This window comes from Onychomys torridus, chromosome 9 (assembly GCF_903995425.1).
Source record: "Onychomys torridus chromosome 9, mOncTor1.1, whole genome shotgun sequence".
NCBI classification, from domain to species: domain Eukaryota; kingdom Metazoa; phylum Chordata; class Mammalia; order Rodentia; family Cricetidae; genus Onychomys; species Onychomys torridus.
In genome coordinates this window covers 39361457-39375670 of record NC_050451.1, presented here as the reverse complement: position 1 = coordinate 39375670, position 14214 = coordinate 39361457, and the positions used below count along the sequence as shown (strand labels likewise).

Genomic DNA, 14214 nt, shown 5'->3' with positions numbered 1-14214 from the left:
AGATGCTTAATATTAGCGTCTCTAAGCATAAAACTCTGTCATCTGTTTATTTACACTAGGCCAGGAAAACTGTCTTAGTCCTCTGAACGTTTACTGTGTATCCTTGGTCAAAATTCTAGGTAATTCTGTAATTCCTTGTTTCAGTTTTTTACATCTTTACAGGATTTGAAGTATTTAAATAATGGATTTCAGTAGTCACTTATTAACAGAAAATCATTCCATTTTCCTACTGTTATAATAATGAGTTCTCTTTGGCATTCACAGTTTTGTCTTGGCTCACATGCCATTTTCTTCTTTAAATATATGGCCAGATGAGTCCAGTAACTTACTTGAAAATGTGTTTTCTTTCCCAGGGATGAAGAAAATGGGTGAAGAAATGTGTGTTTGTTCTCTACGTCTGGCCATTTAGTAGAGTTGTTAAAATTGTTTAACTTAGTGAGACCAGTTCTCTAGTAGCTGATGAGGAAGCCAGTGATGATACAGTAATCAGAAGATTCTTAGGACAGACAAGCATATCGATAGGTCTCATTACTGAAGTGACCCCCCTTTCATATCTTGTTTCATCAAAATTAAAAACATAATAGTTACAATTAAATACTATCAGTTATGTACAATTAAGAAGTCTATTTGTCTGTTCCTGGATGGCTGTGAGTCTAACCCTGTAAGGAATAAGCTTTCATTCCCCTAGTGAAAAATTGACTTAACTCTCGAGAGGGGAGAAGGATAAAGGCCCCCAGTTTCTGCTGCCATTTCCTGCAGCTACTACCATGAATAGAGGCTGCAGAGCTCCTGCTTCCCATTCTAAGTCACAGCTGGAGAACTGAAGGAAACAGGGCAGGATGTGGTCAAGGATATTTGGTTTTTATGCATCCTGGTTTTCATGTACTACTAAATAGAATTGTATTTCATTTTCCACATTAGAGAAATTAAATGGAAACAAAGAGTTTTGAACCCATGAAATTTCATTGTTAACTCAACTTCTTGTAAAATCTTATTATTGGTTTGGTGACTCATCTTTTTGAACAGACAGCATCTGACAATAAAATCAAACTGTAGGATCTTTCATCAGTTGACAGAATGATTTATTAATAGGTGACTCAGTGATTGCAATAATGTATATCCTGGAAGTTTCCCAGAATACCTTCTTAGTTTCATATCTTGTTGACAGGTCTTTCTGAAAGAATGTGTCTGTGGTGTTTTAAGTAATAAACTCAGCATGGTCTATCTGAATTGAGATTCCTCAGTGGTTTGGATTAGTGACATATTCAGCATGTTTAAAAAATGGCTTGAGTGATAAATCCTTTTCTATTGCTGCAGACATTGCTCTTTTATTTGTACTACTAAAGATACTTTCTTGTTCCTTTGATGAATGCACAGATTCTTCCCATTTCTCTGTGCAGGTTACATGATAGAGGGGAGTTCTTTGCTAAAAACTAGAGTTAGTTATTAATTCAGGAAGTATTTTTGAGTACCCATGAACTTCAAGATAAAGTGCTGAAATTAATAATACTGCATGTCTCATCAGACATGCCACAGAAAATTCATTTATGCATTGGTGCAGCTGACAGTCCAGGCATTGGGCTTAAATGATCATGAAGTAAAATTATAGATGGGGTAGACAGATAGGTTAACTAATAAGCCTGGTGCAGAGGGAGGGCAGACTCCTTTCCTGGGATAATTAGGAAAGGTTTCATGTCATACCTGAAGTTAGGTGTTGGTAAATGAGTAGATACTTCGAGCAGGAGAAAGGAATTCCAAGCCAGTGACAGAAGGTAACTCCAGTTTGTAAAATGAAGGGTGTTTAGGAAATACTGAGGCTAGGGAGGGGTGTGTGTGTGTGTGTGTGTGTGTGTGTGTGTGTGTGTGTGTGTGTGTGTTTAGGGAGTAGTAGCTCATGACCCGTCTTGAAGATGATAGGAGTTTGAGGAAGTTTTGAGAAAGCTTTTGTAGATCATGTGTAAAGAAACTGATGACTTTACCCTAGTAGGTTCAAGTGAATCATATGACTAATGTTAGTGTGAAGAATGGCCTTCAGTGGGGACTGTAGATAGACCGTCTGTCGTTGTCATTGACATCCCTTCTTGTCATTTGGTAATCCTTCCAGAACTGTCTGTTGTTGATTGATGAACCTAAGAGGTAAACATCTTAAACTAGCTTCCAGAACTGTCTGTTGTTGATCGATGAACCTAAGAGATAAACATCTTAAACTAGTTTAATGGAGTCAGAAAAATCAAGAGAATTTGGGGAGGCATTTGGAAAAGAACAAAAAGAATTTGGTTACTAAGAAATTAATTCATGTATGTGAAGTTGGGAAAGTAGGTGTTTAATGATATATTAAGAAAATTGGTAGGACCCTTTCAGGGAGAAGAAATAATATATTAACTTTAGTTATCTATTAAGGAGAGGAGGAATGAATTTTTAAGAATGTTAGGCTAGATCTAGTCATACTGGTCTATAACCTCAGCTATTCTAGAGACCACTGCAGGAGGATTGCTGGTTCAAGACCAGCTAGGGGCAACTTAGATTCCTGTCTCAAAATAAAAAGCACCAGAGGACTGAGGATATGCTGAGTGCTTGATTAGCATACAGAAGGCTTTGGGTTCAATCCCAGTATTGCAAAAAAGGGAGAAGAAAACAGTATAGATTAAAGCTGGATGTTGTAGCACATACCTGTAATCCCAGCAGTTGGGAGCTAGGCAGAAGAATGAGGAGTTCAAGATAAACTTGGCTATAGAGTGAGACCTTGTTTCAGAAAGCCAGAAATAAAGAAAGCTAACCAGCAAAAAGGGTTTACTCAAGGTATCCTGTGAAGCTATCAGAAGGCAGCCACTATTAACTGTAAACATGAATGAGTAACTTGGAAGTTACAACTAGTTTTAACACTTTAGAAATGATGGCTTCATATGGATAATTTAGACCTGGGATGGATGACATCTCTCAACTGTACATCTCATTAGTTAGATAGTCTGAGCAGGTTACCTATTTTCTTTGTACCTCAATTTTCCTATCTGTAGAAGAAAGTATTTTGAAGATTGCCTTTAAGTTTCTTTCTCAGGGGAAAAAAGTGAAGATTTACCTTAAATTTGATTTAAAAAAAAAAAAGCGGCTACCATTCTTCTAAGTAGTTTAAGTGGATTGGTAGGTCAGGAGGGACCTGGCATGGAAGTGCATCCTTGTGATTCTGGCTTGGGGTTACAGAGCAGGGAGGGTGTGAGTTTGAAGTCATCTTGGCCTATATGGCAAGCCCTCCCCCCCCAAAAGACAAAATGGAGCACCCATCAGGGAGAAGAGCCTTTCAGAGTAGACTGAGAAATAGTCATCCTAGAGAGAATGCTAGCAGACTACACTGGATTACAAAGAGTGACTGTGGAAGGTTATATTATTCGTGATGTCTACAAGGTCTGTCACCCTACAGTGTGACTTACACTCATCCTCTTAGGTCTGTGCTTTTCCGTGAATCTGGAAACTGAAAGAAAGGCATTTACTGGGGGTGAGGAGACACACACACGGCAACAGATACCCAGACAGAAGACTGTTCTGAAAGCAGAGGTGGGACTCGGCCAAACAGCCCCTCCAAGATGAAAGTGTTTTAAAACTCAGTGATTTCCGCTGGATTCAACTGAAAAATTAAAACAAAACTTCGAGCTATCTTCTCTGTTGTCCTCATTTCTTAGAAATAAAATGAGAAATGAGATAAAAGAGTTGAGCTAGGGTGATACTTAAAGACCATCCCCGCTTTCAAATTTTTAAGTCTAATTCTGTGATTCTGTTAAATCATATAAAAGATACTATTAAATTCTGTTACTTTTCCTTTGGAACCTAAAGCATCAGATATTTTTTCAAAAATAAAGCATATTCTCATGGAAAAGAGATTTTACTTGATATGACCTAAAAAATTGATACAGTTCTAACTACTACTCTTGAGTCTTTTAAAGTATTTATATCTTCAAGATTGTATTGGTAATTTCCAAAAAAACTTTTTAAAGTTTGTTTATTTTTCTACCTTTCCATATTAATTTGAGATCCATTATGGTAGCATGAGACAAAGGATTTTATAGTGCTTTTCAAATAGCCAAAAATCAATAAATAGAGTTTATTAATTTATAGGAAATATATAAAGAATATCATTAACAAATCAAGTAGAACTAGAGAGGAGGGCAAAATCATTTACTTCCAGTGTTATTGTTGTATTAGGCTCATATTTCTAATGTATCTTTTGTTGGCAGCACCATGTAATACCAGTTTTTATTTCTGATTCATGAGCTAGTAGTTTGGGGTTTATATATGGATTTTCAAGAGCCTTTCAAGGGGATTTGCACATACCCCTAGATAGCTAGTATTTTGGCTTGTTCAGCATTGTTCCCTTAAGTACAGATGGAACGGAAGAACAGCATGTGATGGAGCTTGCCTTTGCTAGTTAAAATATAAGGAGAGAGTAAAACAAAAAAAATGGTTAGGAAACAGTAAGTGAGACTAGGCCTGGTGTCACAAGAGGGAATCCCAGCTACTTAGGAGTCTGAGGCAGGAAGATTGGAAGTTTGGTGCCTGGTTGCACTACAGAATGAGTTCAGGGCCAGCCTGGGCAATGCAATAAGGTGTTGCCGGAGGGCTGGTAGTACAGGTCTGTGGAGAGTGCTTATCTAACATGTTTAGATCCCTGTATTTACGTGTTTGTAAATGAACAAAACCCAAAAAGGAATAAATGGCAATAAATTGCTTTGCATTGGCATTTGAACTTTTATGGTTTGTAGGGTTTAAGGAGGAAAAATGGTGGAGCTAATGTGGGGGGAAGAAATGGAGACCTTCAGAGATTTGACCTTTAGTTATTGTGTCGTGTTCTTTTCTGTTTGCTTGCTTTGGCTTGTTTTTTTTTGGTTTGTTGTTGCTACTGTTTTAACAACAAACTGAGTAATTTTAAAAGGAATTCATTTTTCTCAGTGCTTGGAATTGAAATATCAAGGTGTTTGCATCTGGTGAAGGCCTTTTACTTTATTCTTGGTGGAGGGCAAAGAAGGGTAGGGGACAGGAAAGATTGGAGTAAGCACATACTATTTGATTAATGAACTCACAGCCTCAAGCTTCTTTATAACTGCACTATATCTGTTCATGCAGGTAGTCTTCATTATCTAAACATCTCCCATTATACCTTATCCCACAACACTACTTCATAGGAGATGAAGTTACCAACACATGCTTTTTTTGGAAAACATATTCAAACCATAAGAAGTTGTGTTAATAGGGAACAAAAGGCATTCTGTAGAGTAAGTAGCATGACCCCAGATTAGGTAGCTGGAGTAGCCTGAGTTTAGAGTAGGCGGACAGGCTGATGGGAGTGTGGCTATTCATTTTGGGAAACAGAAATCAGGGTAGGGTGGCTTAAGATGAACTGTAAAGCAGAGACACAAGAATGTGAACTCAACTGGGGTTGCTTCCGGAAGTTTCTGAATAAAAGGTAGCAGTGTTTTAATGATTTCTGTGACAGGTAGAAACATCATAAATCTAAGGAAAATACACTGTAGGTAACAGTTGTTGGCCTAAGAGAATACAGAAATATTTGACTTTGAAATTCTCTATTCTTTTACCTAGATTGTGGGGGAATTATTCTAGTTTCTTTGTTTGTGGGTAGTTCTGACACATTATATTGATTTATTTGGAGGGTAGTGGTATAGGAAAATTAAAATTGATTTGTTTTGTTTCAATGGAGATTTATATTCTTGACTAAAGGGAATAATTTGCAAGAGATTTCCAGTAGGAATGAGCATAAATGCCATGCTTTGTCTTTCAAATTTTCAAATTGCTATTATTCAGAGAATATGAAACCAGTTTGCACAGTGGCTTATGATGTAGAATTAAATATAATGTGATAGTATCTTAGTACATAGTTCTTTGACCTTTGTTGATTGAAAAAAATTACTCTAAGCCAGGCGGTGGTGGTAAATTCTTTTAATCCCAGCACTTGGGAGGCAGAGGAAGGTGAGTCTCTGTGAGTTCAAGACCAGCCTGGTCCACATAGTGAGTTCCAGGACAGTCAGGGCTACACAGTGTGAGACCCTGTCCTGAAAAAAACAAAATAAATAATTACTCCAGCAAAATAAAAGGTGGAATGATACATCTTTATTAGGCTTATAAAATTCTAATTTTTTTTTTAATGAGAAGCCTATTGGGAGGGCATGCCTATTTAAAAACCAGGGTACTTTAAGTTATCTTTTTCTTAAGGTAAGTGCCATTGCATCAAGGTTATGTATTAGAAAATAGGATTGAGATTTGTTTGGTTTATAAGCAGAAATTTTCCCTAAAAAAATTTCATCCTGTAGTGATCAGTAACTGCTTTGTTTTAGACCTTAGCAATAATTTGATTGTTTCAGAAGATAAAATGTAATTGGAGGAGGAGCTTTCTGTCCTGTATGTCCCATTATACCCGGCAGTCACTTCCCAAATTGTCACTTGGAGGCTTATATTAATTATAAATGCTTGCCCGATGGCTCAGGCTTACTACTAGCCAGCTCTTACATTCAAACTAACCCATATTTCTTCTCTATGCTTTGCCACATGGTTCGTGGCTTGTTACCTCATTTTCTACATGTCTTGCTTCCTCCATGGCTGGCTGGCATCTGCCCTAGCTCCGCCTTTCTTTATCTCTGTCTTCAGTTTGAATGTACCACTTAACCTTATTCTGCCTTGCTATTGGCCAAACAGCTTTATTATCAACCAATGAGAGCAACACATATTCATAGCATACAGAAGGACATCCCACAGCAATAAAACTTCTGTTTTGCTTCTAGAATATTCTCTCAATTTTTCTCCTCCTTTATTGGTGTCTCCTGTTTTGTCTATTCTGTAGGATGTTTTTCCTGCTCTTTTCCCCCCAAATTGGCATGCCTTCCTTCTTCCTGCAATCCTGAGGTTTTAAGTAACTGTCTAGGTGTCAACTCCAAAATTATATATTCTGTTCTTCCGTTATAACACCAACCTATTTTCTTAGCTACATGCTTGATATTTTCACTCTGACACCTAATCTATAGTATGATATATACAGAACAAAACTCTTGTTTCCTCATCCCCTTTCCATCTCCTTCCCTGGTCTCCTCCATGTCAGTAAAAAGTACCACCATGTCGTTGTTCAGGCCATAAACCTCTCTAAGAAATTTCTGTTTCTGACTGGCAAAATAAACAAATAGTCAATGAAATGACTCCTGATGATGTTCTGCTATACTTGTAGATCAAAGCCTACCATCTTGTTATCAGAGAGGTTTCATTCAGCAACTGATAGGAGCAGGTACAGAGACCCACAGCCACACAGTAGGTAGAGCTTGAGGAATCCCGAGGAAGAGGGGGAGGAAGGATCGTAGGAACCAGAGGAGTCAAGGACACCACAAGAACAGAACCACAGAATCAACTAACCAGGGCTCCTAGGGGCTCACAGAGACTGGGGCGACAGTCAGGGAGCTTGTATGGGTCTGACCTAGGTCCTCTGCATATATGTAACGGTTTGTAGCTTGGTGTTCTTGTGGGACTCCAAACAGTGGGGGTGGGGTCTGTCTCTGAGTCTTTTGCTGGCTTCTGGGACCCTTTTCTTCCTACTGGGTTGCCTCATCCAGCTATGATATGAGGGTATGTGCCTGGTCTTATTATAACTTGTTATGCCACGTTTGGTTGATATCACTGGGAGGCCTGCTCTTTTCTGAAGGAAAATGGAGAAGTGGATCTGGGGGAGAGCAGAAGTGGAGAGGAAGGGACTTGGAGGAGGGGGAGAGGGGGAAACTGTAGTCAGGATGTAATATATGAAAGAAGAGTAAATTCATTAATTAAAATAAAGAAATTTCTGTTGCCTTTTCCTCCTTTCTCTTCACTTCCATCCCTTCAGCAGTATTTAAATAAATCCCTTAAAAATCATATGAACCCATATCTCAGCACCCTAACCTGCCACTTTCATCTAAACCACTGTTATCTCTTGACAGTGTTGTTGGTTAGGTCCTCTTAGAAGCAGATACTGAGAGAGTGTATTATGCCGCACATAGGAGGTACCCCTGGGGTGAAGAGGTAGGGTGGGGTAGTAGATAGGACACATAGAGAAGTAGAACATCTATGGCAGTGTGCTGTGCTGGTAGCACCTGTGTAAAGAGCTATGAAACTAAAATGACTTGTCACTTTGTCTGGTTTTGACCATACACATCAGGCCTTTATGCTCCTGTCTCAGTCACTGGAGTCGTGTTACACTGAGAAGGATATGTATTCAGGGGAATGGCACTCAGTAGCTAAGGGGATCCCTGAAACACCACCAGGTGGAAGCACCACTGTTGGCTCAAGCGAGTCCCTTTCTGCAGGGAGAGCTGGAGGGACATCACCGTCTACAGTAGGACACCCCGTGTCACTGGATTCTATCCCTTTAATGCACTTCTTCCTTTTGCTTAGGCAAACACATTCCCCCGTTGGTATCAAGATCTCTTACTGTAGGTATGAGACATGAACAGATTAGGAGCTAGGGTGGGCAGGGCAGTTTGTACTTCTTGTTCCTAATCCTGATAGTTATTCCTCGTGAGAGAACTAATGTTTTTTTAATTTGGAGTATATCTGGCAACTTAAGAGGACAGAACTCCATCTCCATAGAGGGAGTACCACCTTTGAACTGGTGCTTTTGTTATACCTTCAGTGTAGGTCTAGTTAGTCTATTATGATAAACCTGAGTCCTCTGTTCCCCTGTTTTTCTTCTCCTAATTCTGGCCATTATTGAGAATAAGGTATTGAAATTCCTGTGATTTTATATAGCCCTCTTTCTATCTAGTTCTGTCATGCCAATACATACTAGGTTAACACATTAAAGATATAACCTCAGAAGTCCTGCCAGTGTTTCATTAAGGAAGGAAAACAGCACCTTCTTTTTGGGTTAATTTAACTAAGAATGAGCCCAAATTTCAATTCTCTGCCTCTTCCTGGGTCTGTAGTCTGGTTGCTTACCTACCTATCTGTAATTTGTCTGTCCCTGTTGCCTGTAAGTTGTGCCTTGTGTCGGTTATGCCCCTGAATCTGTGCCTGTCCCTAACAAATGATTTCTGTATTTACTAAACAGCACAGAAAACATGGCATGTGAATGGAGTCAGTGATACTTCACAGAAATCTTTAACAGAATTTTACAAGAAAAATTACTTTACTGGCCCAAACTGACTCTTGAATAGCAAACAGTACTGCAGACAGACATCATCAGGCTGTATCCAGATTACTTCCAACATTTATGATAGACTTCCATAAATGGTATGCTTTATGGTATGCTTCCAGCCTCTTGGCTGCTTTTAGCAAATGATTACAACACACATACACAAATACATTACTTTGGTAGAAGACTTCATAATTTAAAATTCAAACTATGTTTAACTTAGATTGTAAAAGTTGATTGCCCTGAAAATCCAAGACATAGTAAGATTGGTTACACTGTTCTCTTAAAGGCAGGTTAAATTTAAACAGGCTGAGTATTGTCTTAAATGATCTCAATGTTCATTATTAACTTTGCTCTTGGGTCTGCCAAAAGTTAAGACTTTTTGAATTAGAGATATTTTTATAAAAATGTATCACTATACTTTCAGCGTTGCCCTTTTCAGTGTGGTTTCTCATTAGGTACTTAAATGTTTTTAATTGTTAATTGAAGCCTTTGTAGTAGTATTGTCTTTTGTAACCTGTTTTCAAATTTCAAGTCCTCCTTTTGGTTAATATTATATTTATATAGCCGGAGTTTCTCTCTGTTCCAGCAGCCACTCCCAAATAACCAGACTGATACTTATTATTAATTATAAATGCTCAGCTGATAGCTTAGGCTTGTCTTTAGCTAGCTCTTATAACTTAAATTAATCCATTTCTGTTCATCTATGTGCTGCGCCAGGCTCGTTTACCTCATATATGAACTTCCCGTGTTGCTTGCTCTGTGCTTCATGGTGTTTCCTCTGACTCTGCCCTCTTCTTCTCTTCTTCCCAGCACCCTCTGTGTCTTGCTGTTCTGCCTATACTTCCTGCCTAGCTACTGGCCATTCAGCTTTTATTAAACCAATCAGAAGGTACCTTGGCAAGGACACATCTTCACAATGTACAAAAAGATTATTCCATAACATATTAATATGGAATATCATTTCCCATCCTTTCACTTTGAGTCTCTTGCAAACAGCATGTAGTTAGGTCCTATTTTTGATCCTCTGCCAATCTCTGGAAAGCTTAATACTTACACATCAAGTAGCTGCTAATTAGGAAAGACTAATATAATTTGTTTACTTTCTTTGTACCTCACAGCTTTTGCCCTTCATTTCTGGCCTGTCTTCTCAGTTTAGTTGCTAGTTTGTTCTGAAACACTTAAATTCTGTATACATTTATTTTTCTGTGTATTTTGTAGAATTATGTTTATTGTTAACATGAGGCTTGTGTTTGAATTCTTATCACACTCTAGTTTGAATTTATATCAGCTTAAATTCAATAAATTAATAACTATGTTCTATTTGCATCTCATTATTGAATCGTCAAATTACCTTTATATATTGTATGCCCCAAACATAAGCTTATAATTTTTAAAATATTAATTTCTTAAATTAAGCATGAAACAAAATATCAGGTTGTAGCCAGGGTTATTATTGTTTAAGACTACCTGTCTGTTTACTTATCTTTTACAGCTCTGCTTCTTCCTTGGGATTGGTCCATGAGGGTAGAGGGAGCAGAAGTAGGGAACAGGGTTTGGATGGCTGCAGGTATGATGGAGACAGCCCTCTGGGAGACAGACTTCAGTGAATCAGCTCAACTTTATTCCAGAGAATAAGGAATATATAGGACTGGGAAGCCTGGGGACAAACCCCAATTTCCATTAAGTGGCATGCTCTCTCACGAGGTTTCGTCTGTGGCAGTGGGTCCTGTGGTAGTGCTCTAGCACAAGTGTTCTAGCAGGAATCTGTGCCAAAGGTCAGGCTAAAGATGAGTCAGGCCCTGGCCTAGAGACAGCTTCCAGATAGGTCAGTCCTCAGGGCCAAGAAACATTCTCCAGATAAGGGCAGGTAGAAAGCAGGAAATTTCACAGGGGAGGGAGGGAGTCTTCATGTCCTCAAGCTTTTGGAAAAAACTGCCAGGCCATGATAGACTGCAATCTCTGACCAGCCAGCAAGACCTTTCAACAATCTTTATTAGGATTTTTATTTCATATGTTGTTAGGTTGTTATCTAGTGCCCATTTATTTTGCCTTTTATCCTGGGCAGGTCTAGTGGTAACAGACTTTCAGCTTTTATTTACTTATTTATTTTAATCTAGGACATCTTAATTTCTCCCTTGCTTTTGAATGCTGGTGTTGCTGGGTATAGGGTTCTTTGACAATTTCTTGTCTTAGCACTTTGAACTTATTAGGCATCTGGCCACCAATGTGATAACAAGCCCTGCTAATAATCGTAGGTGACCCTGTGTGTGACCTCATTCTTTCATGTTACCTTCAAAAGTTTGAAAGTGCTAGGATTACAAGCATGCATCATATTGCCCAGCATATTTACTATTTTTATTAATAACTTAAATAATAGTAATCTAATAATGCTTTGTCTGGGAAAATTTAATATGCTTGTTGTCAGATAGTGTACTCATGTTTCTTCATTTCATTGACTATTGTTTTATGTGATTTTAGTAGGATATAGCTTTTCATATAATTGTATGCAGTTTTATTGACTACTTATATAGTTATCAGCATTACACACAATGCTTAGTTACTCCAGAATTTTTTGTTTGTATATGCATTTCCTTGCAGTTTTTATTTTTAATTTCTGTTTTTAAGTTTTTGGGACATGGGCTTGTTAGGCAGCCAAGAATTTGTTGTGATCTGGCCTCAGTCTCCAAGCAGGGGGAAATAAAACCAGGAGGTTAGAGTTGAGCCTTTGTAAGCCTGTTGATGTTGTTAAAAGGTTGCTGCTGTCTTCTAACGGTTCTACCTGTTGTGGCCAGCAGTGCATGTGCCGATTTCAGTATTATCCCCTCACCACACCGCACTCTGTGACTAACAGAGTTCTCTGCTTCTGAGGTTAAAAAATAATAACCTGCATGTCATATGGCACAGGCCTTCAGTCCCAGCGGCCCTGGCAAGGCAGAGACAGGAGGATCTCTCTCTGAGTTTAAGGCCAACCTGGTCTTCATTGCAAGACTAGCCAGGGCTACAGAGTAAGACCCTGTTTTCCCTCATGCCTGCCCACCCAAAAAGATCATTTGGCTTTGTTGGATTGCTAGTAAAGCTATACATTTCATGTGTTTTGTGCGTTTGTCTTCTCATTTCCTTTCTGGTTGCTTCAACTGGTCAGTAACGCTGTTCTAATACTTTAGTATGCTACTTTTCTTTAAACAGCTTTACTTACCGAGGATTTTTAAACAACAACAAAACTTTTTAATAATAATAGACATTAATTTTCAAGTTCTTGTGTAGTAAAGCCTGTTTTAAACCTATAATTTGTTCTGTAAGGTCTTGTTAAAACATGTTTCTTCTGTGAACCAGGAGCCTTTTGTGGCCGATGAATACATCGAACGTCTTGTGTGGAGGACCCCAGGAGGTGGTTCTCGAGGTGGACCTGAAGCTTTTGATCCTAAAAGGTAAACTAAAAAGCAAAATTTCCATAGTCCCAATGTAGGACTACAAGTTGTTTTTAGATTAGAGACGACTGGATTGGGATTCCTTTCAGTGTTCATATAAAACGAGTTTAATTAACAGTTTGTCCCTATCTCAAAAAAATTTCTCACGGCATTAGAAGTCTGAAATTGTGTTTTTCCTGAAGCACTTTAGCTGATTGAATGAAGGGATTTTATTGACATTAAGAATTTAATTTCTCTGCTTAGCATTAATTTGGAAAAGTCTGGTTATATACTTCTGAGGTTAAACCATGGCTTGGCGTGGTAGTGCACACCTATCATCTCAGCAGTAGAGGCTGAGGCAGAGCTGGGAGTTGGAAGTTAGCCTGGAATCCATAGCAAAACTCTGAGCCTGAACAAACAAATAATAATAATAAAAAGTGGACTATGTTTTTTTTTTTCTTTCTTTTCTTTCTTTTTTTTTTTTTTTGGTTTTTCGAGACAGGGTTTCTCTGTGTAGCTTTGTGCCTTTTCCTGGAACTCACTCTGTAGCCCAGGCTGGCCTCAAACTCCAGAGATCTGCCTGGCTCTGCCTCCCAAGTGCTGGGATTAAAGGCGTGCACCACTACCGCCCGGCGACTATGTTCTTTTAAACCTAACAGCTAAATCAGAGAAACAAAGTCATTGAAGTCTGTTATGTGTATTTTTTATTGTGCATTTACCTTCATGATTTTTAAATGTTAAAGCTTGTTTGGATATTTAATGGGAATTCTTTGAGGTTTTCCTTTGCCTTAGAGATAATCCATTGCAAAGTCAATAACAATTGCGTGTATTTCCAAATGCTATGTCTTTTTTAAAGCCATGCAACCTGTTAAAAGTGAAAAGAAAATTACGACATTTCCAAAAGTTTTTTGTTTTTTTTTTCATTGAAGAAATTACAACAAGATACTGTAAGGAAAATGAACATGTTCTTCCCTATCTCAGCAAACCCTATTTCGACCTTCCTGAAGGGACCTGGTCAGCTCTTTTTGATTTATAATAGGCAAGTTAATTGTATTATTACTGTCCTCAACCAGGTTATTAGAAGAATTTGTGAATCATATTCAGGAACTCCAGATAATGGACGAAAGGATTCAAAGGAAAGTAGAGAAGTTAGAACAACAGTGTCAGAAGGAAGCTAAGGAATTTGCTAAGAAGGTCCAAGAGCTCCAGAAAAGCAATCAGGTATACATTTGGCTGAGACTATAACGTATTTTCATTTTTCTTGGGTTATAATATTGTTGTGATTTTGCCTTTTCAGCTTTAGGCATTTGAAGAGTCAAGTCAAATTATAATAACTTGTAACTTTCTGGTCGTGTGTAATAAAATAATGTATTATTGCCGACTATTGGCATTGGTGTGCGTTGGGTGGCTTTGGGAGCACAGCACTCCTCTTTTCAGGTCCTGACCCTTGCTTCAGCTCTTGAGTAAGCTTTCACAAGACTGACTGACTAGTCCACAGACCTGTACTTTGAGAAACTCCTTATTAGAATGGATGTTTAAGAAGTCGTTTAATTCTGTTTAATCATAAATAAGACCAGATTTGGATCAAGTGTTCCCATAGAGCGCTGGTTCTCAGTGGTTCTCAATCTTCCTAATGTTGTGACCCTTTAATAC

At 38.3% G+C, this 14214-nt stretch overlaps 1 protein-coding gene across 1 annotated transcript in view; it reads left to right on the top strand.

Moving 5' to 3' along the window:
• Window positions 1-14214, top strand: part of Exoc5 (exocyst complex component 5) — a 54488-nt gene that overhangs the window by 1470 nt on the left and 38804 nt on the right. The window contains exons 2-3 of the mRNA XM_036199448.1: window positions 12488-12582; window positions 13635-13782. Coding sequence (XP_036055341.1) covers window positions 12488-12582; window positions 13635-13782 — 243 coding nt within the window. The remainder of the gene's footprint in view (window positions 1-12487; window positions 12583-13634; window positions 13783-14214) is intronic.